At 53.9% G+C, this 25610-nt stretch overlaps 8 protein-coding genes across 8 annotated transcripts; 2 read left to right on the top strand and 6 right to left on the bottom strand.

The window, feature by feature from the left end:
- Nucleotides 1–5: 5 nt before the first annotated feature.
- catA (Catechol 1,2-dioxygenase) lies at nucleotides 6–1149 on the bottom strand (the record flags this gene model as incomplete). The annotated part of the gene is made up of 2 exons (XM_037321227.1): nucleotides 6–721; nucleotides 780–1149. The coding sequence occupies 2 exons, from the start codon at nucleotides 1147–1149 to the stop codon at nucleotides 6–8; spliced, it is 1086 nt and encodes a 361-aa protein (XP_037178738.1).
- Nucleotides 1150–6519: 5370 nt separating this feature from the next.
- Nucleotides 6520–7986, bottom strand: asaE-9 (MFS transporter asaE; the record flags this gene model as incomplete). Its single annotated transcript, XM_037321226.1, has 3 exons — nucleotides 6520–7490; nucleotides 7545–7727; nucleotides 7782–7986. The coding sequence occupies 3 exons, from the start codon at nucleotides 7984–7986 to the stop codon at nucleotides 6520–6522; spliced, it is 1359 nt and encodes a 452-aa protein (XP_037178736.1).
- Nucleotides 7987–9643: 1657 nt separating this feature from the next.
- Nucleotides 9644–11233, bottom strand: asaE-11 (MFS transporter asaE; the record flags this gene model as incomplete). Its single annotated transcript, XM_037321225.1, has 2 exons — nucleotides 9644–10645; nucleotides 10694–11233. The coding sequence occupies 2 exons, from the start codon at nucleotides 11231–11233 to the stop codon at nucleotides 9644–9646; spliced, it is 1542 nt and encodes a 513-aa protein (XP_037179687.1).
- Nucleotides 11234–13158: 1925 nt separating this feature from the next.
- On the bottom strand, nucleotides 13159–14415 carry CGCA056_v005973 (Altered inheritance of mitochondria protein 24; the record flags this gene model as incomplete). Its single annotated transcript, XM_037321224.1, has 3 exons — nucleotides 13159–14007; nucleotides 14061–14179; nucleotides 14238–14415. 3 exons carry the CDS (start codon nucleotides 14413–14415, stop codon nucleotides 13159–13161), a joined length of 1146 nt encoding a protein of 381 aa, XP_037178749.1.
- Nucleotides 14416–15023: 608 nt separating this feature from the next.
- kif22 (Kinesin-like protein KIF22) lies at nucleotides 15024–17229 on the top strand (the record flags this gene model as incomplete). Its single annotated transcript, XM_037321223.1, has 2 exons — nucleotides 15024–15234; nucleotides 15293–17229. The coding sequence occupies 2 exons, from the start codon at nucleotides 15024–15026 to the stop codon at nucleotides 17227–17229; spliced, it is 2148 nt and encodes a 715-aa protein (XP_037178748.1).
- A 572-nt stretch (nucleotides 17230–17801) lies between these two features.
- On the bottom strand, nucleotides 17802–18857 carry CGCA056_v005971 (uncharacterized protein; the record flags this gene model as incomplete). Its single annotated transcript, XM_037321222.1, has 2 exons — nucleotides 17802–18589; nucleotides 18647–18857. The coding sequence occupies 2 exons, from the start codon at nucleotides 18855–18857 to the stop codon at nucleotides 17802–17804; spliced, it is 999 nt and encodes a 332-aa protein (XP_037178747.1).
- A 2787-nt stretch (nucleotides 18858–21644) lies between these two features.
- CyhAB (Cyanide hydratase) lies at nucleotides 21645–22851 on the top strand (the record flags this gene model as incomplete). Its single annotated transcript, XM_037321221.1, has 3 exons — nucleotides 21645–21916; nucleotides 21977–22315; nucleotides 22380–22851. 3 exons carry the CDS (start codon nucleotides 21645–21647, stop codon nucleotides 22849–22851), a joined length of 1083 nt encoding a protein of 360 aa, XP_037178746.1.
- A 105-nt stretch (nucleotides 22852–22956) lies between these two features.
- nirA-3 (Nitrogen assimilation transcription factor nirA) lies at nucleotides 22957–25118 on the bottom strand (the record flags this gene model as incomplete). The annotated part of the gene is made up of 3 exons (XM_037321220.1): nucleotides 22957–23785; nucleotides 23849–24940; nucleotides 25006–25118. 3 exons carry the CDS (start codon nucleotides 25116–25118, stop codon nucleotides 22957–22959), a joined length of 2034 nt encoding a protein of 677 aa, XP_037178996.1.
- Nucleotides 25119–25610: the final 492 nt, after the last annotated feature.

Below are 25610 nucleotides of genomic sequence, written 5' to 3'. Positions count from 1 at the left end.
AGCGCTTAGGAAGGGGGAGCAGTGCCGTTGGGGGGGCTGCCGCCGGCACCACCGCCGCCGGAGTTGGAGTTCTCGACACCACCGGACTCGTAGCGGAAGGCGGCGGGGGTGACGGTCTGAGACAGGGTGGTGTTGATGCCGAAGGCCATCCAAGCAAAGAGGCCGTCAGTGACGCTATCGCCGAGGAGAGTGTACTCCATCATGGGGTCAACACCGTCGGTGGCGGTCTCCTCAGAAAGGATGGAGTCGTCGGCGTTGGTGGTGAGCTCCTGGGTGTTGGTGTTGTAGGGGGCGAAGGCCTCAACGGCGGAGATGAGGTCCTGGTCGAAGAAGGTCTGGCCGACGTGGGAAGCGGTGATCTCGTTGCCGAGGGTGCCGTTGGAGTAGAGGGTGGCGTTGTGGTGGACCATCAAGTGGATGTGGGTGGCACGGGAGGTGTAGTGGCCGGGGAAGATGGACTCGAACTGAGCAACACCATCCTCATCGGTGGGCTGGATGCCGCGAAGCCAGGTCTTGTCGATGTTGGTCTCGTCGGAGGAGTCGCCGTTACCACTGGCGACGATGCCGGAGTAGACACCGGTGGAGTTGCAGTGCCACATCTCAAGGTAGACATTGGGGACAGGCTCGCAAGTGTCGACGTCGATGACCTGGTAGTCGAGGACAATGTCGACACCCTCCTGGTCCTCGATGATGTTGCGGCGGACAGACTCGCCAGAGACGTCTGGTAAAAGTGTTAGCATTGAGTGATGATTGAGGAACGCCTGAGTGAGTGTGCTTACAGTAAGGACCCTGGGTAACCTCAGGGGTAAGAACGCAGGAGTTGTTGCCGGAGAAGAGAGTGGCGGCGTCGGTCTCGAGGGTGTATCCAAGAGCAGTCTGGTTGTGAGACTCGGCGAGGACAGTAGCGGCGTCGCGCTTCTTCAGGCTGCGCTTGTGGCGGGCCTTCTCGACCTGGGCAGAGCGGCGGGCGACGTTGCGGGCAGTGACGCCACGAGCCTTAAGCTTATCGGCGCAGTGCGCCAAGCTGGCGCGCTTGACGTTGCCGAGGAAAGCGCGGCGCTCGGCGATCTCTTCGGTGAGGTCGTGGCCGGGGTGGGCAATGGCGCCGGAGAGGAGGGCCAAGCCGGAGGCGACGGTGGAAAAGCGCATGTTGGCTGTTTGTGACTGGAGTGTTGATGAAAAGAAAGTTGCTTATTCGACTTGTTGGTGTGAACAAGAGGATGAGTTGGAAGTGAAAGCGAGAGGTAGATGGTTGTGGAGTGAAGGTGATGCTGATGAGCATCTTCTTTTCGGTTCTGGAGGGAATCGAGCTTGGGTTATTATACTCAATGAGATGACATCCAAATCAGAGCTATCCCCCACGAACCGCCTTGGTGCCATGATGGGAGTTCGTCGCATGAGTCCAACAGTGGAGCCCAACCCATCACAGCCATCACAATTAGCCTCCGCCATTGACTCGGGAGACGTGTACGGTGGCTCCGGAGGGCCTCGATTGCGTGGGCTTCCGCCGTGATGGTAGAGCTAGCGTTCAATGCTTCGCCCCTGTCCCGGGCCAGCAACGTCAACTTTCTTTACCCAGCGTAAGGTAGGGACCGTGGTACCGGGGAGACAGAGCTTCGGGCGGTGGAGCCCTTAGACGAAGACGACGACGACGTTGCCCCCTTTGCCAAATTGGCCCCCTTACTCTGTTTGGCGCAAAAGCCATCAACACCTAGATTCAACGTCTTGGCACGGGTCTAAGGGAGTCGTGGACGGCCGACTGGCGAATGACGGGTTGCGCATAACAAAGCCACCCCGGACACCGACCTCCACATAGGCTAATTTTCTCTCGATCATATCCCGGCAGGGCGACGAGCGGAGGGCTCCGCGAGCCAGACCAAGCATCCGGATGTGGCCCTACACGCAAGCCTTCCGTCAAGAGTGGAGTCGGTGCCGCCGTTTAAGCCTCCTTTTGAACGGGACGGCATCCCACATGCCGAAACAAAGCCCACTTGGATGGCTTTGGCTTGTTGGTGAGGACGCGTTCACAGACCCGAATTGGCCAATCACGCCCGGTTTGTTGTTTAACTGATGCTGTAAAAATAGACTACCGAGCGGGAAGGCCAGCACACGTTTGCTGCGCAGTGGCTTCGGGAAGTTTTCTAAACTCTCAGGGATGCAGATACCTGTGCCTCCTTACAACAACATCCCGTCAGCTTGCGGGGTTTTGCTCTACCGCGACCAACCACAATCTTCATTAATGAATTGGTTTATCGTGAGAGGTTGCTACGTTGTTTACTACACCATAGCCGAGAGTTGACATAGTAGGACTGAGCCGAGGCTTCTTGCCTGTAGGGCGTGCTTTAGGCGTCTATCGCCGACGGACGTAAAAAGTGGCTCAGCTCGGGATGCGGGGGTGCTGCTGCGCGTCCCTGGGCCTGGTGATATCACATCTATTGGATTGTGTGATTCGGAGTCGCCTTGTTCTTGGCTCCCGAGTTCATCAATTTGAGATATTGTGCCTGGCTGGGAAAGAAGAAAATTCTTCGTTTAGAGCTTGTCCAGTGATACGGGTGCATCCGTGATCGGTTGGTCTGAACTTCTACAATCTTGAGACGGTGACAGGGTGAGATCGAAACGCATCAAAGATCTTGTTTCGTCCGATTGTCTGATGGCCATCAAGTGTTCAGGCTCTACAATGTGCACATGACGATCAACTCTTGTTTATCGGTCCCCACGAGATAGGTAGCCTTAAAGCTTGGTCACGACGATCCAAAGGCTGACATCGAAGTCCTTGGCTTCACCACGGAGCTGGCGACCAATTGAGTTCCAGTCGATGTCATCTCAGGAGCCACTACAGTTGCATTCTATCTTCCCAAAATACTTCTCATCGCAAGCTTCACAAGGATTTCGTAGTATCCCGTTGAGCTGCGGCTGGGTTGTCATGTCGAGCATCAAGGCTTTTCTCCCTCCCAGCAAGCTCTCTCAAATTAAACCATCCTGAATCGTCAGCTCGACGTGAATTAGACAAGTGCCGATTGGACCTTCAGACTCGAGGTTAAAGAAAGCAAGCATTCCGGGAGGCAGGCATTTTCGGGAGGTGGCATGGACGGTGGGCGCTGTTGGGACGGGCCACTCCACGATGCCCACATTTGAAGGGATTAGGAGTTGGGAACGCGCAATGGCACTCCCTCAATCTACGATAGTGTTACAGCAACTCCTCATTTCCCTCATCCCACCGGTGCCCAATCATGTGTGTTGTCAGAATCTCTACCGGTAACTGTAAAGATCTGCCTTGTACGCGTACTCCTTTAAGCTGTCAGCCTGTCGGCAACACACATTTTCGGCAAGGCTCTGAAGACCCGAACCCGAACCGGATCCTGGTCAGCGACCACCCGTACCGTCTCTGAATTCAGGCAAGGCTCTGTCACTTGAGCCGTTTTTGAGTCTAAGAAAATTCTCCTACCTCCATCTCTACAGCGAAAATGTCTCAGCCAGACTCGCGGCTCTCATTGACAAGATGAATCGGTAGTTGTCCGATAGGTCGCCAACAACGCCGCAGGTGACGTACTGATGAGAGGCCCTTGAAGAGCACCGCGGAAATCTGAGCGTAGCGGCTGCACAGCCTGTACAAATGCGTACCCAGGTCACAATTTTAAGAATTAGGGTGGTAAAAGACAGGGATTCAGGGGTCGGTCAAGGGCCCACGGGAAGTGGGAGTAGTACGTACTACGCCCTGAGCCACATCGTCATGCGCTCTGGACGATCCCAACTGGCGGAACGCGCCCGTTGACGCGTCTGCGACCGGCCAACATGCCAAATCCACCAGACTCGGCCGAGGAACAGCTGCATTTGTCATCCCGAATCAGAGACGCTGCTGTCCCAGGCGCCGTTATGGCGGACCCACGAATTGACATCGAAGATCGAGACCGTTCGCTACAGTCCATCGTCTCTGAGAGTGGAAAGGGTCTGGTTGATCAGCTGCTAGACGTCCAGAAAGCCATCGTCGACCAATCAAAACCTCTACAATTCGTCAGGAAATTAGATGTCCTTTACTTCGAACCAGACAACAAACGCGGCGCAGGCAGTGATGATGCTCGTTCTCCAGGGAAATGGCGGCGCTGGAAAGGATTCAACGCCGAGGAGAGGAGCGACTACATCGCTGTGTCTTGGACATGGAATGCCGCGCAGGGCGAAGACCCGAGGTCCGGAGGCTTCAAGGTAGAGACATCATTGAAAGATGACTTTCAACCGTCAAGAGTGCGCGACAAGGTCTTCGAGAGAATTCAGCATTACACAAATGCCCAGCCAGGACGTTTGAAGTACGTGTGGATAGACCAGCACTGCATCGTCCAAGAAGAAGGGCCAGAGAAGACCCAAGGAATGCAAGCGATGGACCTGGTCTACGGACTGAGCGGCCACCCAATCTCCTTACTCGCAAGACGGATCGATTCCAAGGAGGACGTGCGTCTCTTGGCCGACATCCTCCAAGGCGTCTTTATTACCCACATGACGGGTTCTGCGGAGTTCAGGCTGAGTCCCCTGGCGGTGTCATCGTCGCTGATACTTCGGGATGCCATGGACCTTCTGGAAGCAATTACATCCGACTTGTGGTGGAGCAGGGCCTGGACCTTTCAGGAGAAGTATCTCAGTGAAAGCAAGATGAAGCTCCTGATCCCCCACTCTCCGGAGCTTGAAAAGGAGAAGAGACATAAGAAGAAGGTCTTCGGCACAACCGTTGGCGAGCTATGCGTCAAGTCCATCGACTTTCATAGACAGGTGACACAGCTTTGTCTAGCCTGCAAGAAAGAGAGGCCGAATCTGGCCGCCAGTGCAGATCTCATTCTCAGGAAGGCCTCCAACTACGGGGAGATGATAAAGAATGAGCCTTTGGACAGAGAGCAGAAACAAGATTGCTTGCAGAAGACGGTCTCGAGCTTTATCGAGGATGAATCCTTTGATGGTTTCTGTCCACCACATTCCAAAAAGCCACTTCTCTTCAACAATGGATGTCGCTTCAACAACGTCGTACTCACACCCCGAGGTGTGCTAACCAAGGGTCACCTGTGGAAACTTCAACTTCGGTTCCAGGTTCCGATTGAACAATTTCCATCTAGGAAAGATGACAGAAACCCACTGTCCAGACAAGACTATGTGCTTTGGCGGCTGAGCCAGCTTCAGCATGTGCTGGAGTTACTTGGGTACACGCCAATTGCAAAAGAACTTGCAAAGTTCATCGACAAGAGCCTGCATTTTGATTACAATGAGTCATTTTCTCGATGGTACATGAGAACCATGGCCAAAATGGTGGTGGCCGCGATGGATGCTCATAAGCCGCTGTGTCTTGGGGGGATTCTAGAAGGGGACAGCGATTTCTCTTACAAGGGCATCTTCATACTTGACGATTGCGAAGAGTTTCCAGTGTGTAGCGAGTGGGATACTGACGAGGATTGGTCGGGAGAAGAAGATGCAGTAGGCCAGCTTGAATCAGAATTCGGCAGCGGCAGCAGCAGCGACAGCGACAGCGAGAGTGAACACTCGTACGGGTTCACCATCGACAAACCCGAGTCTTGGGCGGACGAACCGATATACGTCTTCACCTCATCCAAACCGAAAGAAGAGGGATCTCGTAATTCGTACCCCAACGATATCGACAAACATGTCTCTATTGAGATTGAATCACAGGGAGCTCCATTAGAGGATGGCTACCACCGTCCAAACTTGGTCACGAAGAGATGGATCAATGGTCTGTGTTTCTTCCGCGGTCATCCTCGACAGGACGTTGTTTTCCCCTGGCATCCCGCTTTGACAAACAATCGCGGCGTCTAGACTTCGAGTGCTCAATAGACGTCTGCTTAATGTTAAATATGCTGTAGATAAAATAAGATGCCGGTGGGAGACTTTCATGAAATTGCACATCAGCGGTTCGTCAACCTTCTCCAGCTGGGCTCATCCCCGTAACGTCGCAGTAAAGTTTACGATCCCCACTCCTCACCATTCCCCACTCCTCACCATTGTGCCCACAGAGCCATGGTAAATGTATGGGGAAATTGTATATGTGTGTAAAAGAGATAGCGGCGAGGACATCTCAAGCCGAGCAACTGTGGGAGAAATCAACACATCAATGGTGGTCGAGGAAGGGAGTTTATTCATCCCTCTAAGTTGTTAATTTTGTCTTCAAAATTGCTGACCGGGCGGTTGGTCGCCAGTGGGGGTGGTGCTTGGTGATCAGCATCAATCACACAGATGTTTCTCCCAAGCACCCCATCAGAACTGCAGACACTCTAGGATAGTAAAGTTGGACAAGTCTGATTTACATCTGAATATGTATAACCACCTTTCTTATAGCCTTCTTCAGTTTCCAAGGTTGGGAAAATCTCCACATGTACTTGTGGAGCTATCTAGCAAAGAATTCCAACTTTCTACAAAGACTTCTCATTGAAGTATATGCTTTGAATTTTGCATAGAGCAAGTCCTTACAACAATGCGATTAACAACATTGGTCTTCTAATGCCTCATCTAACAGCAAGAGACGTCACTTTACCCTTCTCGAGGCCAGCAGGGTTTCGCGTATCTGAAGCCAATGGCAACGGTGCTAAAGACCATACACGATCCCGTGAAAACAACCACCCCTTTGTACTTGACCAGGCCATAACTCTCCGCCGACGTGATGTGATGTAGGAGGTTTCCGCTTATCGGCCCAGCCAAAACATTGCCTACTCCTTTCCCAAAATTGAAAAGACTGAATATCATGGGAACAGCAGTCGAGTCGGTGCTCACTGCAGTCGTCATCCTTGCCCACATGGCTGTGAAGCCGGCTGCAAAGAAGCCGTAAACCAGGGCGAAGACAATGAGAAGCGGCAAGGTGTGGGCAAGACCCCACAGGGCGAATGCTGAGGTTGCTGAAATGACCGTGGAAACAATAGTCAGTGCCTCGAGGGGCACCTTTCTGTCAGACAGCCAGCCGAAGGTAAGCTGGCCGGCAACTTGCGAGACGCTCATCAAAGCGAGCAGAAGAGCACCGTCTCTTCCGCTGAGGCCGATGGATGCGGCATATGATGGAAGCCATAGCGACGGAAAGAAGTAACCCAGACCTTGTGCAATGTTGGAAATGGAAAAGACCCAGAAGAGGGCATCGCGAAGAAAGCTCCAGTCCATGCGGGTGGAGGTGCTGTGAACGGAAGTCGGCAAGCGGCCTTTCAAGAACGGGATCAACGGCCCAGTCAAGACGAACAGAGCAACAGCGATAGCTCGCAGCGTCGTCTGGTAGCCGTACTTGTCTAGGAGTGCCTCGATGGCGAATGGGAAGACGGCCCCAGAGACACCCGATGAGCTACATAGCAGTCCGTAAGCCATGCCGCGGCGGGTGATCCAGTACTCGTTAACCATGGTGAGGATCGGGTAGTAGAAAATGAGGAACCCAACTCCGTAGGCGACTCCTTGGGTAAGGATGAGAGTCTCAACGGTGGTGCAGAACGAGGCGAGGACGACGCCTCCTATGCATACGAGCCCTAACCACCATATCAGTGATATTTCATGAAGATTGGGCACATGTGACGACTTACATCCAGCCCAAATCATCTGTGTCTGAAAGCGCTGGAATCGCTTGATCAAGGGTGTAACGGCTGGTGCGCCGAGATAACTGATACCAGAAGCGACACTCCCGACGACCGGGATGTATCTGTTACTTTCAAAGGCGGGCTGTTTGGAGTAGTAATTCTGAAAGACACCGAACGAGAGCGGAAAGCCTGGCACAAATCAGCCGTTGACGCTGCGAATATGAGACCGAAAGGTTGTATCACCCCATAAGAGAGCCTCGAAAACAAACGCAGTCAAGAGGAGCTTCCATGCCGCGAAGCCCCGGTCAGTGGGCTCGAGCTGATGGTGATGCTGCACTCCATGGCTTTCGGTCGAGTCGCTGGGGTCGATTATCCGTTCGTCTGTGTGAAAAGATAAGGCCGAAGGTGTCGCCAGTTCGATTGATTCCACGTTTGAATGAGCGGACATGTTGAATTGTCTACGCGAGAGAATGCTGGCAATGAGAAGATGTCTGGTTGATAGCATTTTATGAGTGACCCCATGCACCGGCTGCGGGGAATGTGAGCCGAGGCTAGCCTGGGTGCTCCGGTGATCGCTGATCTTGTATGCTTGGCGCCGACAGCTAGTCGTTCTCATGACATTCGGTAGCGTTTACCAACACTTCCATAGTAGCAATGTCATCACGCGTTTTACTTGATAGCGCATGCTGCACAGATACATCGGATATTTTGAGACGCATTGAACCTGCTTCACTACTGCAAGTCGCAGTGAAGCACTCGTTCACTCTAGTATCTCGCCTCCTGAGCCCTGGCTTCCATCCTTAGATCCCAGGTACACAATGTCGTGGAAAATTTGAAGCCACCCGTCCTCTTCTTTTCTCCACCAGTACTGCACTTTCACCATGAGTGAATCGTCTTTGTCGGTGGCAACAACGGGCTCATCCCACAAGTCGACTCTCATCCCGACCCAACCCTCCGACCTAGCCTTTGCCTTGACGTCCTCGGCCGAAGAAAACCCAGCGGGGATGACGTGCTCATCAGTGCCAAACTCATGCTCGGCGTCTGTCAATGGTCGTATGGTGTAGTAGCCTTTGGACTTGAGTGCGCCCGTGTCTTCGTCTGAGGGGGAGCTTTTCTTCGGAGCTGTCTCGTGAAGGTATCCCACGATGGTCTCCCTGTCGCGGGCAGCAAACGAGGGGTTAGGTCGACATATCTGGTAGCATGATGGAGAAAAGAAGGCTCCCTTGGCGTCGATATCCTCGGTATGGCGGTAGGAGGCGTAAAGCTCTTTTAGGTGACTGACGAGCGCTGGGTCGAGCTGAGGAGATGCCATGTGTGCGTGAGATGATGCCGAAGATCCAGTCAATGTGTCTCACAAAATGACATTAGAAGCAACGGTTGCTCAGTTGGGAGCAGGGCCGTAGTTGCACGCAACCCATTGGGATGCGACTCATGGTGGACCAGATTGTGTCAGCTTTTAGCGTGGTATCAGCACACCATGAGATGCATACTCGGCTGCCTGCCATAAGCCAAGGTCAATAGGTAAAGGTCCTCATTGCAGAAATGTCATCAAGTAAAGGGAATATGAGCGCTGGTTGCGCTCAGGATTTCAGATATCGTGCAACTTGTCCTCGCCATCTTCAGGCCGGCCGCAACCCGACAACGACCCGGAGCAGCAAAGACGGCATTTTGACGTGGCGTTCCTGTCTTGGATGTGGCACTCCGGACTTGATGTGGGGGAACTCCGTCTCTCGTCCTGCCGAGAACTCATAAAAATACACAGGGGACGGGAAGCCAGTCTTAATGAGTGGTGTGTCATTACTATTGTTCTATGTTTTCGCCCGCGAACGCAAGTGCGTGTTTTGGTATCAAGTATCCACAGCGTCAATCCTTTCTTCGTCCCGACCGGCGTCTTTAAACGTTTTCTTACGGCCTCAGACCCGTCACCAATCATGGACCATCTTTGATATCCCTTGGCTCGATCCTTTGGCTCAATGCCACAAGCCGGATGAGCGGCAAAAATGGCCACCGTACGGAGCCGAAGGTCCGTGTCTGTAGGCCGAAATGTCCGTCTCCGGGACGGCTCTCCCCGTTAAACTTTCGCCTCCCCGATGAACCAAACTCAATTACACAACCTTCAACTTAAGTCCAACCTGTACCGTACGCGCAGCGATGAACACGCCCACAGCCGCGAGCATAGCAAACCCGCAGAACAGCTGCAGGCCGAGGAAGTTGCCCCCCTGCGACGCGACAATCGCACCGGCAATGGGGCTGCCCGTCAACGCGCCAAAGGACTGCACGGCAAACGCGGTTCCAGTCCGGATGCCGATCTGTCTAATGTCCGAGATCTGGGCAATCAGCGCAGGTGCCAGTGAGATGAAGCCGCCTGACGAGAAGCCGAAGATGACGAGGAAGACGATGATGGCGGCGTTGCTCTTGCCTGGAATCCAGAGCGCGAGGCAGAAGAGGGCGCTGATGAAGGTGATGAGGATCATGACGTTGTAGCGGCCCATCTTGTCGGCGACGATGCCCGGGATGATGCGGCCGAGGATGCTGACGGCGTTCATGATGGGGAGCAGGTAGATCACCAGGTTCTCGTCCATGCCCTGCGCCCGCGCCTGCAGGATGACAAAGTTGAACGGCAGGAACATGCCCCAGAAGAAGAGGAACAGGCCAAAGATGGTGATGGCGAAGGCGGGCTGGCGGAAGCCGTCGAGGTACTCTTGGAGGACGAAGGGCCTGGGCCTGGGCGGCAGGCGCGACTTAACTGTCAAGCACGCGATGCTCAGCAGGAAGAGGAACAGGAAGGCGACGGTGCGGATGGCCCACGGGAAGCCGACCTGCGGGATCATCTTGGACATCATGATGGGCAGGATGACGCCGCCGAGGGAGGACCCCGAGACCATGATGCCCAGGGCGGCACCCCTGCGGCGGAAGAACCACGACGTGACGGAGGCCATGCAGGCGTTGAAGGCGGCGCTGGATCCGATGGAAGATACCAGACTCTGGGCGAGGATGAACTGGTAGTACTGCGTCGACAACGAGGTCATCATTAGGCCGAAGACGTACACGATCGTGCCGCCGTAGAGGAGGTATTTCGGGCCGTATGAGTCGTACAAGCGACCGAACTACGGCAAGTCAGCGACGTCACTTCGATCCGAAAATGGCAAACTTACCAGAGCGCCCATGAATGTCATCGTCCACACCTGCAAACTCGTAATCCACGACACCGTCGAAGAAGGATACTCCCTCAACGGGCCCTCCAGGTAATACGCCTGGAAGACACCAACGCAGTTGATCAGCCCGAACGTGCAGAACAGCGCGCACCACCCGCCGAAGACGACGAGCCAGGCCTGCGTGCCGCCGTCCGGGAAGTCAGCCGGGTTGAAGCCCGGCGCAGCGGCTGCGGGTGGCGCCGCAGGTGCGTCGCCATCTTTCTTGGCATCCTGCCCGTCGACGGCCGGCGACGGTGACGCCAAGCCGCCCTTTTCGATGTCGGCCTCGGCGACGTTGGCGGGCTCCGGGTAGATGTTTGCCTCGGTCTCGCGCTGCTGGGAGGGGATGCGCTCCATTGATGGATGGCGGGTGGAGGACCCGTAGGGCGAGCGGTCCCCCGTCTCCTCCGTCTTTTCTGGGTCCGTCCTTGCGGGGGCTTGTGTCTTCTCCATCACCGTCGAGGAGTTGGACGACGTCGAGAGGGCGTCGTTGGAGCGCATTGCTGCGGTGGGAGTTGGTGTTTGGAATTGACCTTTCTCTCAGCGATCGATGTGTTGTTCCCTGAGTTCAGTCTTGTTATTAGTTGAGGGGAAGCCTCTCGAGTGAGAGATCTCAATGCACCCCTTTTGTTGATCGTCCCAGGCGAAAGATTCTCGAACAAAAAAGAACCCTGCTGGTCGATGAGATGTGGTGGGGCCGGGTGGCTGTCTGTCGCGTTTCTCTCGTGGTGGCGAGCTTGTCTCGAAGGATGGACAAGATCGGATGGCAGCTCGACGAACTTTGTATCTCCTGGAGAAGCCTTCAGGCGACGGCTTCAGACGATGGCGGATACACAATGCCCGTTTGTCATGATGCGGCTCAGCTGGCAGGATGGGCAAGATTAATAATTGGAGAGCCAGGCAGACGAGGGAGAGACACGGCAAACTCGACACTCCAGGCTCGCGTTCTTCTCGCTCTTTACCATGGCATTCTTGCTAGGCTCGGAGAAAAAGCAGCACCAGTGAATGCGGGAACGCAGTAGGCTGCCGCCAGCTTTCCTTCTGACAGCCCTCTGACAGACCCATGCTCGGGTTTAGACGCCATTGTCTTGTTGATCGACGCCATTCTGGGTCACCCCCTCTGAGATTCTGGGGACTCGGGGAAGAGGGGGCTGGGTTGGGCTCCACGCTGCCCGGGGTTAAACAGCTTCGGCCGTTTGATAGCTCTTTACCGCGTTTGGTATCTGTAGCTAGGCCGTTCAAGATCCGTTGGTCTTGACCGGCCGAAGTACGTAAATTGCCGGGCAAGCGACGAATAATTGCGCTGCTAATGCTGCTGGTTATTGTGAAAGATCTGTCGGGGTGATGTCCGCGCATTCTTTCGCTCCCTTGCCTGCAGAGAGCGACCGTGGAAGAAGCAGTCTGGTCTTCCACACAGTAGTGGATGTCGGAGATCGTGTCACTCTTTTCTTCTTTTTTTTCCCGAAGAGACTAATGCGACAAAGCTACTCGCAAAAGGAATCAAACGGTGCAGCTTAGCGCTGAGAAAGTCGGTCAGCGGCCCTCAATTGCCACGAGAACTATTGCGTCTTCATTTTTTCTTCAGACGGTTATTGTGCTGCCGGTGAGATGCGTAAAATGGCTGCACAGTTGGTAAGCAAGTTCATTCTCAGCCCCCCCCCCCAAATTGAGCTTCCAGAGAGTCGCCATGCATCAGATTGCGAGTCCCACAATCAGGTTCTTCAGTGCTTGAAAACACCGAGATGGCTGTGAGATGACGAGATCTGACGGCGCACGGGGGGAACATCCTGGCCCGGAGCTGGCTTCCGATGTGGGGGGCGCGGATGGTCCCTTTGGCTCGGCGTTGAGACGAAAACGCGAGGCCCGAACATCTGGAATTGAAATGGCACGTTGAACCTCTTCCAATCACTGGGGGCAAACAGTTGCAAAGGGTGTGCTCGGCTTTCGGTTCGGAAATCGAGCCATTGTTTTCAGGTACGCTAAACAATTAGAATGTACGTAGATATTGACACCAGTCCCGGGGGCATTGGCCTCTGTGCATAGTGAAGCCACCACGTGGAATAGACGTGCGCGCCGTCAACCAAGCTTCTTTTGATGGAACGCCAATGCGTCTGGGCTTATATTCTGGAGACTGGGCCCATATCAGTCGGAGAACGAGACACATCAGATCTCCGAGATCCAATCTCACGTCGAAATGCATCCGTTACTATGTCCGCACACCCGTGGCTGACATATCTGATCCGGACGGACACAGGCCCGTCTCACGCGCCCGCAATTGAGCCGCGTCTCTCCTGGTGGTCAAGTTTGATCTGTTGTATTACACAGTAGATGTACATTTGTCAGCCTTATGGCTGCGTGGTGTGATTGTGAACAATCCTTTGCAGCGTAGCGACGCCTTGCGCTTTAAATCCGGCTTCGTAGTGATTCTACCTCACAAACTCCTTCAGATCCTTGGCGTCCTCAAAGTTGACCTTGCCATCGCGGCTGATGTTGGCGACATGGATGGCAGAGGGGCCCTGCTCAACTGAGGCGGGCGGCTTGGCCTCGGCTTTGGGCTTCGTGGTGAGCTCAACCGCCTCAGCAGCAACGCCAGCAGGCGCGTCCGCGATCTCGTTGACTTCCTTGTTGGTGAGAGAGTCAGCGACTCTGACGCCTCTACTGGACATCAGGATGGTGGTAGGTCCGCGGAATTGGAGGAATAGGCGGTCGCCCCAGATGGTGCGACGGAGCGTTGTTCGCAAAGAGAAAAGCCAGCGCGCGAGGGTCTTGTAGGTGCTGGTGTCTCGCATGTTCTTGATGAACTCGGTCTCAGGAAGGAGGCCAGTGATGCTTGGGACCTGGAAGCGCAGAATATTGGACTTGAGGCGGAAGGGGAGAGGGGGGTTCCGGGAAACTGTGTATGCGACCACGTGGGATGGGTGGGCAACGAACTCTTCGCCCTCGGAAAGGTTGAGCTCGTAGATCTGGCCCGGAGATGACAGCGCGGCCAGGCCACGGCCGGTAAGGTGGGTGTTTCCCCAGTGGGCTACGGAGAGACCGCGAGCGATGCGGGGAGATACGGAAAGAGTGTGCCCCGTCCATGCGAGGAGCGCATTGCGCTGGGTGATCATGTAGTCGGTCGTGCCATCGAGGTGGAGGACAGAAAACGTTGTGGTTGGCGACTTTGTGGAAATGAGAGCCGTCAGAGGCGTCGAGGAGGAAATGCGCTGATAGAGGAAAGGAACGCCGAGGAAGGCTCGTGTGAAGGGGGAAAGAATCGAGAGCGTGGATTGGGCCTGTATGGGAGGTCAGCACTATCGATGGTGTTTGTCATAGTATCTTCCCTCACATTTTCAGCCTTGCCCGCGACGGCAACAAGAGTGCCTCTCCTCGTGTAGAGCTGTTGCGAGGCAGACAGGGTGACGGAGAGGAGGGAATAGGGCGAGCCGAGGACCTCGAAGCGGGCATCTGCATATGATCACATTAGCATGGAGCCCCACGATAGTCCCTCAAGGTAATCGCATACCGGCCGAGTCCCTCAGGGCGGTGCCTCGAGCTCCGAAAACATCCCCGCCAACCTTTGGAGCTTCAGTCGTCGGTGCCGCACTGATTTGGATGCTCCTGCACTGCCGGCAGACGTAGGAGGGCGTCTGTCCCGGTCGCACACCGCGAGCTGTCCTCAACAGGGACAATTGGGCACGCATGGCGGACATTTGGGGGGGGGGGGGGGGTGATGACGTCGGTCGTTGGATCGTGACCTCGAAGCTCCAGACCAGCAGCTCCCGGCAGCTCGATCACGGAGTGAAGATGCAACGGCAAAAATTCGGAGCGGAGCTGGCGGGGGCCGGGAGAACCTGGCTTCCGGGCCGAGACTCTTGGGGAAGGTGGGAAGGTCCAGGACCTGACCCGTGCCTGCCCACCCGCACAGTGCTTAGGTAAGACCGCATCAGGTACGTCTCTGTTCACCGCTCACCTTCGCAAGCGGCTTAGCGCCATCACCCCGGCGACGACTTATGACGCGGGCCTGTTGACAAGGGTCTCGGACCCTCACTTTTGCATATTCCTTGCACAACACTGAATCCGTCGAATCCACGCCTGAACCCTTCCAAGTTGGAAACCTTAGGCAACCTCGAAATCGTCAAATCTCTTTCTCATCAAACCAATTTCCCGCCTTCGCGTCCCCTCGAAACCGACACGACGGCGACGACGACACGCTTCGCTCTGCGTCTCTGTCTCTCCTCCGTTCCTCACCTGCGTGTCCAGGCAGCTTGCTACCTCCTCCCAAGTAATCCTGGACTGACTGTGGCCCACGATGTCGGTTCGTGTGGTCGCCCGCATTCGCCCTCTTCTCGAGAAGGAGCTGGACAAGGACACAATCGTCCGGGCTGATAGCTCCGAGGAGGGCAAGCACGCCACGCTCGTCAAGATCCCGAACCCCAAGAACGAGACCGAGGAGTTCTCCTTCGCGTTTCAAAGTGTTTACGACCAGGCTACGACGCAGGAGGAGCTCTTCACCGCCGAGGGTACGCGATACACGCCAATTTCGAGATAACGCGTTCCGTCTTGTACTAACTTCACCAGTCGCGCCCCACCTCAAGGCGCTCTTCCAAGGCCTCGATGTTACCATTTTCGCATACGGAGTCACAGGTACCGGAAAGACGCACACCATGCGCGGCGGCTTGAAGCTGGCCGACCGAGGCGTCATCCCCAGATTGCTGAGCGGAGTGTACCGACGCGGAAAGAAGATCGCCAAGGACTCGGGAGGTAACACGACGGTCGATGTTGCCCTGTCCTACTACGAAATCTACAACGACAAGGTCTTTGACCTGTTCGAACCCCCAGAGAAGCGCAGCGCTTCAGGTCTCCCTCTCCGCGAGAAGGATGGCAAGACCCAGGTCGTGGGTCTTTCCGAACGGGCATGTGAGGACCTCCAAGACTTCTCGAAGCTCTACATCGAAGCGAACAACAACCGCGTCACCGCCGCCACGAAGCTCAATGCTCACAGCAGTCGAAGTCACGCTATTTTGAGAGTGAAGGTTACGCAGACGACGGGAGACACCATCCGCGAGAGCACCGCATCGGCCATTGATTTGGCTGGCTCAGAGGATAACCGCCGGACGGACAACGGCAAGGAGAGACTTATCGAGTCTGCTGCCATCAACAAGAGTCTGTTCGTCCTGTCTCAGTGTATCGATGCCATTGGCCGTGGGGATAAGCGAATCCCCTACCGCGAATCCAAGATGACTCGTATTCTCAGCCTGGGCCAGAACAACGGCATCACCATCATGATTCTCAACCTCGCACCCATCCGCAGCTACCACCTCGATACCCTCAGCAGTTTGAACGTCAGCTCCAGAGCCAAGCGAATCGAGGTCCGTGAGATCGAGAACGAAGTCGTCTTCAAGCAGGTGCCCCGCACGAACTCCGCCAACTCCACACTTGCACACCGCCAACCTCTCCGCCCGCTGGCGAACGTTCACAATATCCACAGTGGTACGATCGCTGCCAAGGAGAAGGAGAAGAAGGAGGATGTTACCCGCCCAGTAAAGGCCTTCAACGTGTTCGCCGATCGTAACAAGCCGGCTGCCCCCACCCGCCCTACTGCAAACACTACCCAAATCCGCAAGCCGGCCATCGTTGTGGAGAAGGAGGCGGCGCCTAAGGTCTCGAAGCTGGCTCGTCCTGCTTCCTCGGCCCAACCAGCTCAGCAGAAGCTGTCAATCTCTGCAGAGCAGTTGGAGGCCCTTGTAGAGAAAAAGGTTAGCGAGATCCTCAAGTCTAGGGAAAACAAGGAGATCGAGCCTGCGCCGGCAGCTGCCCACCCCGATATCAACGAAGCGGTGCAGCGTCGCCTGGAGGCATTGGAGCGCCGTATTGAGAACGAAGAGCGCGACCGAGATGACAGCCGGTCTGAAGGACTCCGCTATCTACTGGCTGCCAGACAAGCGAAGGAACATGGTGACGATGTGGGGGCGCTCAAGATGTACGAGCTTGCCCTCCCGTTTTTCCCGGGACAGGCAAAGCTGTTGGGAAAGATTGAAAAGTTGAGGTCAAAGATTGGTAACAGCCTCGCTATCGAGGTGGGCATGCCCTCTCCTAGCAAGCGTGACAGACACGAGAAGAAGCGCAGACGGGTCGCGTACGACAGCGACGACGAGTTCCAGCACGCCGAGGCCGACGAAGATATGAGCTTCGTCGATGTCGCCGCCAAGTCGAAGAGCCGAAAGGCCAAGTCGACAAAGCCTGCCACCAGGCTGCCTCTCCCCGAGCCCAGCGGACCCGCGTCCCCGCAGACGCAGTCTTTGTTGAACATTGTTAACTCCCGCGACCTCGCACAGATCAAGAGCCTCCACGGCTTCGGATCCAAGAAGGCACAGGACCTGGTTGACTACCTCGAGGAGATGTCGGAAGAGCAGGGCGGGAACATTGAGTCCCTGGCACAGCTGAGGACCATCCCTGGAATGGGTGGTCGCACCGTTGATCGCGCGTATGATGGTATGGTCGGTGTCGCAGTTTAGAGCGACTTATATCCCATCCTTGCATTGAAACGCCGGTGGCTTTCACAAGGGCGTTGGCATTGGCATGGTGTTCTTGGAGTTTTCAGCATGCAGGCCGCGGTGGCCTTGAAAGATAGGTTGCTTTTAGACTGTTGCATATTTGTGCGAGCACTGCTTCGAATCACAGCTTCAGGTTGGTCTGGTTTGACCATAATAGAATTACTCCGTTTTGCTGCATCCTGTCATCGATGAGTTTGATCCTCTCTGGATCCGTAAGTCTTTATGTCTCGGCTGTTGGCCCCTGCCGCTGCCTCCCGGTCCATCGGTCCTCAACGACTTCGCTCGTCGACTCTGATATGGTTCCCTTGTTGATTGGAGCAGCGTGGATTCTCTGAGCACGGCGAGCAAAGATGGAAAATGAATTACTATGAGATCAGTCTCAAGCTGGACGAGGAGATGAGACCAGAGGCACGTCTCGCGTGCCGTCAAATGAACGAGTACTTCATGACTCAACAAGGCAAGGCGGAAAGAAAAGCAGCATATTGCAGAGGAAGATCGAGCATGTCAACGCATGCGCCATGCTCTCATCCATCCTAAACAGCAAACTCCATCGGCCTGGGCCCGATGTGGCCTCCAAACAAATGCATCACCCAATCTTTAAATCGCTCCCAGACAGCACAAACCTTGTCCCAAAGAAAGGAAAGCGCTCCCTTCAGCCCGTCTATAAGATTCTCCCATGGTATGAAATAGACAGCCGCCGCGGCGGTTACTCCCATGACAACGGCCGGCCCTGCTGCGGTGACGACAGTGGCAGCTTTGGCACCGGCCGCGCCGAGCTCCAGAGCATGGAAACCAAAGGCGTACTTGACATAGACACCGCCCACTGCTGCATTCGCAGCGATCTTGAGTTTCACGGTCCCAACGGCAAGACCGACGATTGCTGCGACGACCCCTTTGATGTCGTCCCAGCTACTTTTACCGGATAGTGCGTCGAAGTGCCGACGAAGCTCGGCCTGTTCCGATTCGGTGAACTGGTTACGACATCTTGCCCAGTTGGGAATGTTGACAATTTCAGCAACCCTAATGCGGACGCCCCTTTCGTAGCCCAGCAGGAGGGTATGACGTTTGTGTCGATGTGCTTGCCACTTATCCAGGCGGACGCTGTTGTAGGTAGACGAGCCATCGATGTACAGCTTCCCCTTGCTGCCATGCGCCGCGCAACGAAGAACTTTGAGCTGCCTGAAGTGCGATGGGACGTGGAACCAGATCTCATCCACCTCAGGGCTAACCAGCAAATTGAGAATGTGTTGCTTAGATGTGGTCTTGATCGCCACGATGGTGTCTTGGAGCCCTTGGGCAGTTGTGAAGAGCATTGGAGGAGCTTCAATGACTGGTCAGCAGAGTCGTCGGCAGGGTAGGGTGATGATAAGATACATACGTTTTCGTCGGATGAATCCAAGAAGCTTTGGACCTTCTGCGCATACTTTCTCCAGCTCATCCAAGCTCTGCTCTCGAACGACACCGATCGTTAGGCTCTCATCGGTCCTTTCCTTAACGACGACACCAGCGACAGCGCTGACCTCTGTCTTGATAGACTTGTGGGACAGGGTACTAGAGGATGCGGTATCGGACAATCTGCTCGACACCATTGTGGCAAGAGGACAGCGATGGTCGGAACTAAGTATTGATAGAAACTTCTATGGGCAAGGTATTCGGAGAGGGACAGATCGATAACGATGACTGTCAACTATTGAGAAGTTGGGCAATGAAAAAGCGCCTGTGAGAGTCAAAGGTATACAGATTCTTTCAAACATAAAAGGTAAGGATGAAAGCAGCCTGAAGAGGGAAGAGGTTTGACAGCCATCAGGGGCTTTGGGCAGTGTTTATAAGTGTGAGGCCACTCCATCCGCGAGCTCATGCAAAGCGTAGCATGCAAATGACAGAGCACAAGGTCGCGGTGATTCTCTCGAGATGTCTGTGGTACTATACCATCAGTACGTGACAATATGCAAGGACATTTCAACATCCAATAGATGATAAGCCTGGCTAGCCTATTATGTACGATGCTGGGGATCAGCTATGCCGCTCATGCACCGCTCATGCATAACCTACCTAAGCAGGAGCCAACCAACATCTGGGAGTTTGAGTCGCACTACTGCTTGAACACTAGCCAAACAAAATGAAGGTTCTCAATCGTAAGTGCCATCTGATTTGCTCCTGTTCCAAATGATCATCGGTCTCACAAGGATATGGAGACGGGCGGGGTAGTCCGTTCGTGTGCGACCAAGCCCTGGCACAAGACGTGAGGTGTTCGCTGACAATTCAAAACAATCTTCTGCGGCTTGATCTTACTCAAACCTGTCACATGAAATCTGCCCTCCATATCTCACCTACAATCGACCCTATGTCTTTCGTTCCGGGCTCTATTACGCACAGCAAGTCGCCTTCCCGTGCGCAATGGAAGGAGATGAAACCAAAGATCACCGAAATATGGCTGCATAAAGCGTGCACTAGCCAGAACCTTGTTGAGATACTACGTCGTGATTATGGATTCATGGCCACGTATGTAACGAGATCTTGGTTTCAAGCCGAACTAAACCGATCTGACTATATCACACAGGCCCAAAACTTGCGCGACTCATCTCAAACGAGGGGGTCTGACTACGTACAGGAGACGAGCAGCTTCACCAGGATCAGAGCAGCCATTACAGCCAACGAGGAAGCGAAAAGGCCACCCATTGATGCGAGGGGATGAGTCGCGGCCACGGAGAACCATTCTTCCCAATCCAACCACAAACAAGATGCTTAGGCCTGCATCCTGCCGATCACTGGAACTCATGCAATACTGCATTGATCACTTCATCGAAGCAGTCTTCGGGAAAGCAGCTCAGAACTTCTCCTTTCTCGACTTGACGCGGTCAAAAGGAAATGGTGGCCTCAACTGGGAACGCGTAGGTGATTTGTACTGCATAGCCGAGAGAAACTTTCGTGATCAAAGGTTCAGGTTTCGTGCCGGGCGTAAGAAACATTCTCAGAGCAGTCTGAAGGTATTGAGGAACTCGAGGGGTCTTGACCAGGCTCATTGTCAGGTGCGGCTTCTGTTTCAGACAGAGCATCATGGGTATTCAAGAGCCCTGGCAAAAGTAACGAACCCATCAGCATTGCATCGACTTAAACAAGCCATGGTCCCTCCATCGATAGACGCTCAGCGTACCCGACACCGCATCTTTATCGTCAATTTCTGGCGCGTGTGTCATCGGCTTCTCAGGAACGATCTGGCTTGGCCACAGTACAAATACTCTTATGTTGAAGACTTCCTCTTGGAGTTAGGAATCGTCGTTGTTGAGGATTATGGTCCATATCACCCGTTATGTAAGTTGCTGGTAGCGCTTGTCAAGCTGCTAGGAGAGGTGTCAAAAACGGATAAGCTGGAGGTTCTAAGGCTTGGTGTTTCTCGAACTATTGAGTCCATGGCGCCAGGTATCACTTCGGGAAAGAAGCGATCTCTTGTCTTTCGCCGGTGGACGGCCGATATGAGACAGACATGATTAAAGTGTGTGTGGCGTATCTTTCTATCTATGCTAGTTTTGGACAGCGGGAGATCTCTTGAGTGTTCTTGAAGGAAAAGATTAGGAGGGGTCTTTACCACGCTATTATGCTCGGTTCATCATCTTTTAGTGGGAATACCAAGACAGATTGAAAAGCATTTATCTCAAAGACGTTCAGCGGCACATGACCTAAGGACGTAGAAAGCATTGTTCGACAGTGATGTGAGATAATCACACCATCCATCCCACCGGGCTCCCGCCATCTTTTGCAGGGGAATCTGGGGAGCACCCACAACATGAGCAATTCTTGATATATCTATCGTCAAGAGCAAGCTCATTCGGGCCGATCCTCGCCTATTGAAAGTCTTGGGGTTGGTCTTTTCAATCACCGACTACACTGACTGTGGGGCCGATACCATGTCGGCCACCGGCCCTCCCCCCGGTCAAACGCCGAGACCCATATCACAGCGTGGCGGTGGCTTGATCGGTGCGGGAGTTCAGCTTCCGCATTATCAAGATAGCACAATCCCAATCTGCCTCAACTTCAACATCACGAGGTTATTGGATAGCACAACTATGATCGTAGAAAAAAAGGCTCAGTTGTGAGATGAGCCCACTCACCATACACCGAGATGCATGCACTTACGTATTGTGATCACATTCGCCATGATTCAAGTCCCTTGCCCTCGAGTCTGTGAGATCATGTTCGGCATCGACACTCGGCTAGGGAAAACCAGCTTTGAAGAGACTGACTCTGTGTGAACAGACGTTAGATAGGTATTTAAGTCTTCCATGGCCATACTATACATGATTGTTTGAAGATAGACCCAAGCCAAAGAAGGTCCCCCGTCTATCACCAGTTCAGCTACTCGGGCCACTGCAATCGCGATGTTGTCGAAGCGCCTTCTCGTGGCTTTCGCAGCCTTTCAGGGCATCTCTGCCGCTCCTACAGTCAGCCACAGCACGGTTGACCGGGCAAACCTGACGGTCGCTCTCGTTCGCACTCCTCCGCCCAATTGGCCGTTGCCACTCACGAATTACGACTTTACTGGCGTGACATTCAACATTAGCGAGGTTGTCGACGCAGGTATCAAGTTGATTAACGACGCTAAGAGCGCCGGCTCAGACCTCATTGTCTTCCCCGAACTATGGTTCCCTGGGTAAAATCTCCCTGAAAATGCAGTCGCTTCTTCCGCATGGCTGACGGGTGCAATGAACAGATTCCCCAAGGGTTCCTCAAGCAGCCACTACAACTTCACCCGAGATCACCTGCCGTCGTACATCGACAACGCTATCGTCGTCGGCGATGCTCAGTGGAGCCGCCTCGTCGGTGCAGTCCAAGAGGCCGACATCTACGCCAATATCAACTTCGCCGAGAGAGATGGCGACTTCATGTACATGTCTCAATCCCTGCTTGGCCCTGAAGGCGACGTCTTGCACCACCGTCGCAAGCTTCGTCCGTCTGGAGCCGAGCGCTACATGTTCAGTGATGGTACCACCGACGGTCTTAAGGTGGTGCAGACTGATTACGGTCGCTGGGGAATGTTGGAATGCGGAGAGTAAGTCTCGTCAACTGAGAACGCACCCACCGGAGACGAGTGATTAGCTGATGCTGGTTCGCAGACACCTGTACCCTAGCATGACCTTCAACATGTACGTTCAACGCGAGCACGTCCACCTGGCGCCATTCCCATACCTAGCCGGCGTCGACGACGAGACTTCTCTCTGGTGGGAGAACGAGTGGATCAACACCGGAACCGTGGCAGTCTACTCCGTGCTGAGCGGCGCATACTCCCTCACGCCCTCTGTGGGCGCCTCGTTTGTCACTGATCCCCTCGGGAACCGAGTGGCGTATGTTGCTGCCAATGTAAGCTTTGAGGAGGTTCCCATTCTCTACTACAGCTTCAACACCACGAGCTTCAACAACTCGGCCACGTATGACATCAATGGCCAGGCTTCGTGGGGAACGCTGAGTCAGATGGTCGACAGCTTCCCGGAGTACGTGCCAAAGGTCGAGGGAGAATTTGTGAAATACAAGACGAACTCGATTGCTTGGCTCAAGACTGGAGAATTGGTCATCCCCGAAGGCGCATAAGTCATGTGAAGGACACATTAGTCTAAAGGACATGGCAACAGATCTTGGAAAGTATTCGAAGCAAGTCTCACGGGCTGGAGTACATGTAGTAGAAAAGTCTCTAGGCTAACTTCCGCTTGTATCAAAATCTTGACCCTCGTACAACCATCCGAGATCTGGCAAGCTGGATAAACTTCCAAAAGCCCCTAACAGCTCTGATACAGATGACATCTCTCCGGTTTGCCATGCATGCCCATTGAAGGGAGTGACATCATGGCCATCGTAGAACCCAACAGTCGTCTGTGCTGGGTCATTGAGTCGGCTGGAAAAGCTTGAATCTTGTCGTGGTGATTCCCTTTCCTGCGCGGACGGCTCAACAGGAGCTGCGAATGCCATTGGAAGAGCACCTACTGCTCCCCATTTTTGAGCCAGCACGCGCACCACACGGATGCATTTATTAACGCGCGTGGGCCATATCTCCCGCAGTTCATCCAGAAGCCCCATCCCTGTTCGTAACCAACGCGAGCTCTGTCTTCTCAAAGTGATATCGCTACTGGTGGCGTTCATCAGATGCACAAGAATCGCGCTCAAAAGATGGTGTACTATGATAGGATGTGCCATCGTGAAGGTGTACTTGTCCCGATACAGCCGACATAGACGTATTGTCTCTGACGCAGCGCTCGTGATAGATCGTAGTACGAGTAGTGAACTATTTGCTTCGGCTTCGCTGATACCAGGGGTGTCCGAGGAGGTGAAAGATCGCAGGAACGACGATATGATGATCATTATTGCCATATGATACTGCAAGTGAAAGAAAACGATTGGTTTCGGGGCGTCATTGTTCATGTGCAGTCGGTGTGGTTTCGAGCGGAAGAAGGTGTTGAGCTGCTCGAGCGTCGATACGAGAAGCCTGATTTGCTGTGCCATAGCAAGCTTCTCAAAGGATGGGGCGAATCTGAAGTTGAACTTGTCAGAATAAGTTCCAATGATACTGGCTAGCGGTGATCATGTCACTTACATCTGGTCCATGGCTTCGGCGTGGGTGTACCATAGCTGACTCTGCCATGCGAATGAGAGCTCTGCCAAGCCTGCGGTTTCGGCGTTCAACGTTGTGTGGAATTCGGGCACATTGACGCGCCGCCACGGAAGTGCGCAATTCCTCCCCAGAATTGTGATTGCAGATACGTCGACAAAGTAGAACATCCAGAACGTCCTGATCTCTGGCGACGTAGGCTTCAAAGCTCTCCCAGCACATTCATCCAACGCAAGAACATGTAGTCGTAAGTGAACGCACAAACCCCCAGCCATAGAGATGAACATCCAGCCCAAGTGGTCTTTCCCAATGGACAAAGATCTGAATGATAGGATACACATTCCCTGAATTACTGATAGCGTGGGCCGATAGCGACAACAGTCAAAGACGAGCTTTTCTGCGTACTTCGCAAAGTCCTCGCCGATCTTGGCCATATTCGGGTCTCGGCTTGCTAGGAAGGCGGCTCCTGTTGCAAGTATGGCAGTATGGAGGAAGGTTTCATCGATACTTTGGTATGGGTATTGATCCAGAAATGAAGGTGATGTGTATGGTGTAAATTGATGCTCTTGGTTGATGTTGTCGAGGAAGACTGACGCGAGTTTCGATAGCAAGTTCGAGTCTCGACTGTAGCGGAGGATTTCATCAGGGGGTGAGAAATGAGAGAATTCCACAGCGCAATCTGCTGCAATCTCATAAGAAAGAGCCGAGTCGCCGTCCTGGGTGATGACTGCGCCGTCGCCCAGGTTCATCCTCCACATCATGACACTTAGCTCTTCCAAGGCCACTGGAGATCTTTCATGGGTAGGAAATGGAGGCAGCTCTTGATGATTCTGCAATGTTGCTGCGAGAGATATTGGTCCTTCCAGGCCATCGCTGTGTTCATGCTGCCGATAACTGACAAGGTTCGATTCGAATTCCTGATGTTCATCCGGTATGAGGCCTTTGATGAGTGGCAACGGAGCCGTTTCCGAAGATGGCAAGATACCAAACTGTCTTTCGTATTGTCTTACAACAGCGAGGAGAGCTTGTACCTGCTGCTCGAGACCTTTCACATAGTCTTCGTCCCAGTACTTTCTCCTAGATAGGTCCGGTTTAACTCCGCCCGAGACCACCCGGGGTTTGTCTGGCTGCAGGCAACTTACTTCTTCGGACGCTGCTCAACGTAGGTGCAAGGTTTGCCTAGCCTAGAACATAGCGAGCACTTCGGTTTGACCCCATCGCACTCCAATATCCAGTCCAATATGTCAACCAACATGATCTCCACTGCTGCATGCTCCCATGCACCCTTCGAGGTGGGGTACTGGTACTAACCTTGCGTTTGCCTGACTTGCACTGCTCACATGCAAATGCCAACGTCTTACCCTTGGTTCCGGCCATCGTTACCTGGAAGTTTGTATGTGTTGAAGTAAATCAGATGATCAAGCCATCAACATCATGTCTGGTATTCTGAATTCCGAAGACGATTAGACGTGGAATTGAGTTCCGATGACTACCGATGCTGCGGAATAGATAAGATAAGGGAGGCGGAGATTGTCCCGCTCAAAGTTCAAACACCGGAACCCCACGCGCTAGCACCGGAATGTACATGTGAATCTAAGAGGCCCTGGTCAGATCTTAGCCGCTACCGTTTGATTTTGCCAGACTCTGGAGTCCCAGTTCAGCTCATAAGTTGGCCTGGGAGATCTTGATCTGAATCTGGGCGCACTACTTCCACTAGCTACTGCCAAGCCGTCGCGGCTGGTCTTTG

The sequence above is a fragment of the Colletotrichum aenigma genome, assembly GCF_013390185.1.
Source record: "Colletotrichum aenigma strain Cg56 chromosome Unknown KSG_Cg56_contig04, whole genome shotgun sequence".
NCBI lineage: Eukaryota > Fungi > Ascomycota > Sordariomycetes > Glomerellales > Glomerellaceae > Colletotrichum > Colletotrichum aenigma.
This window is presented reverse-complemented; position numbering and strand designations above follow the sequence as displayed.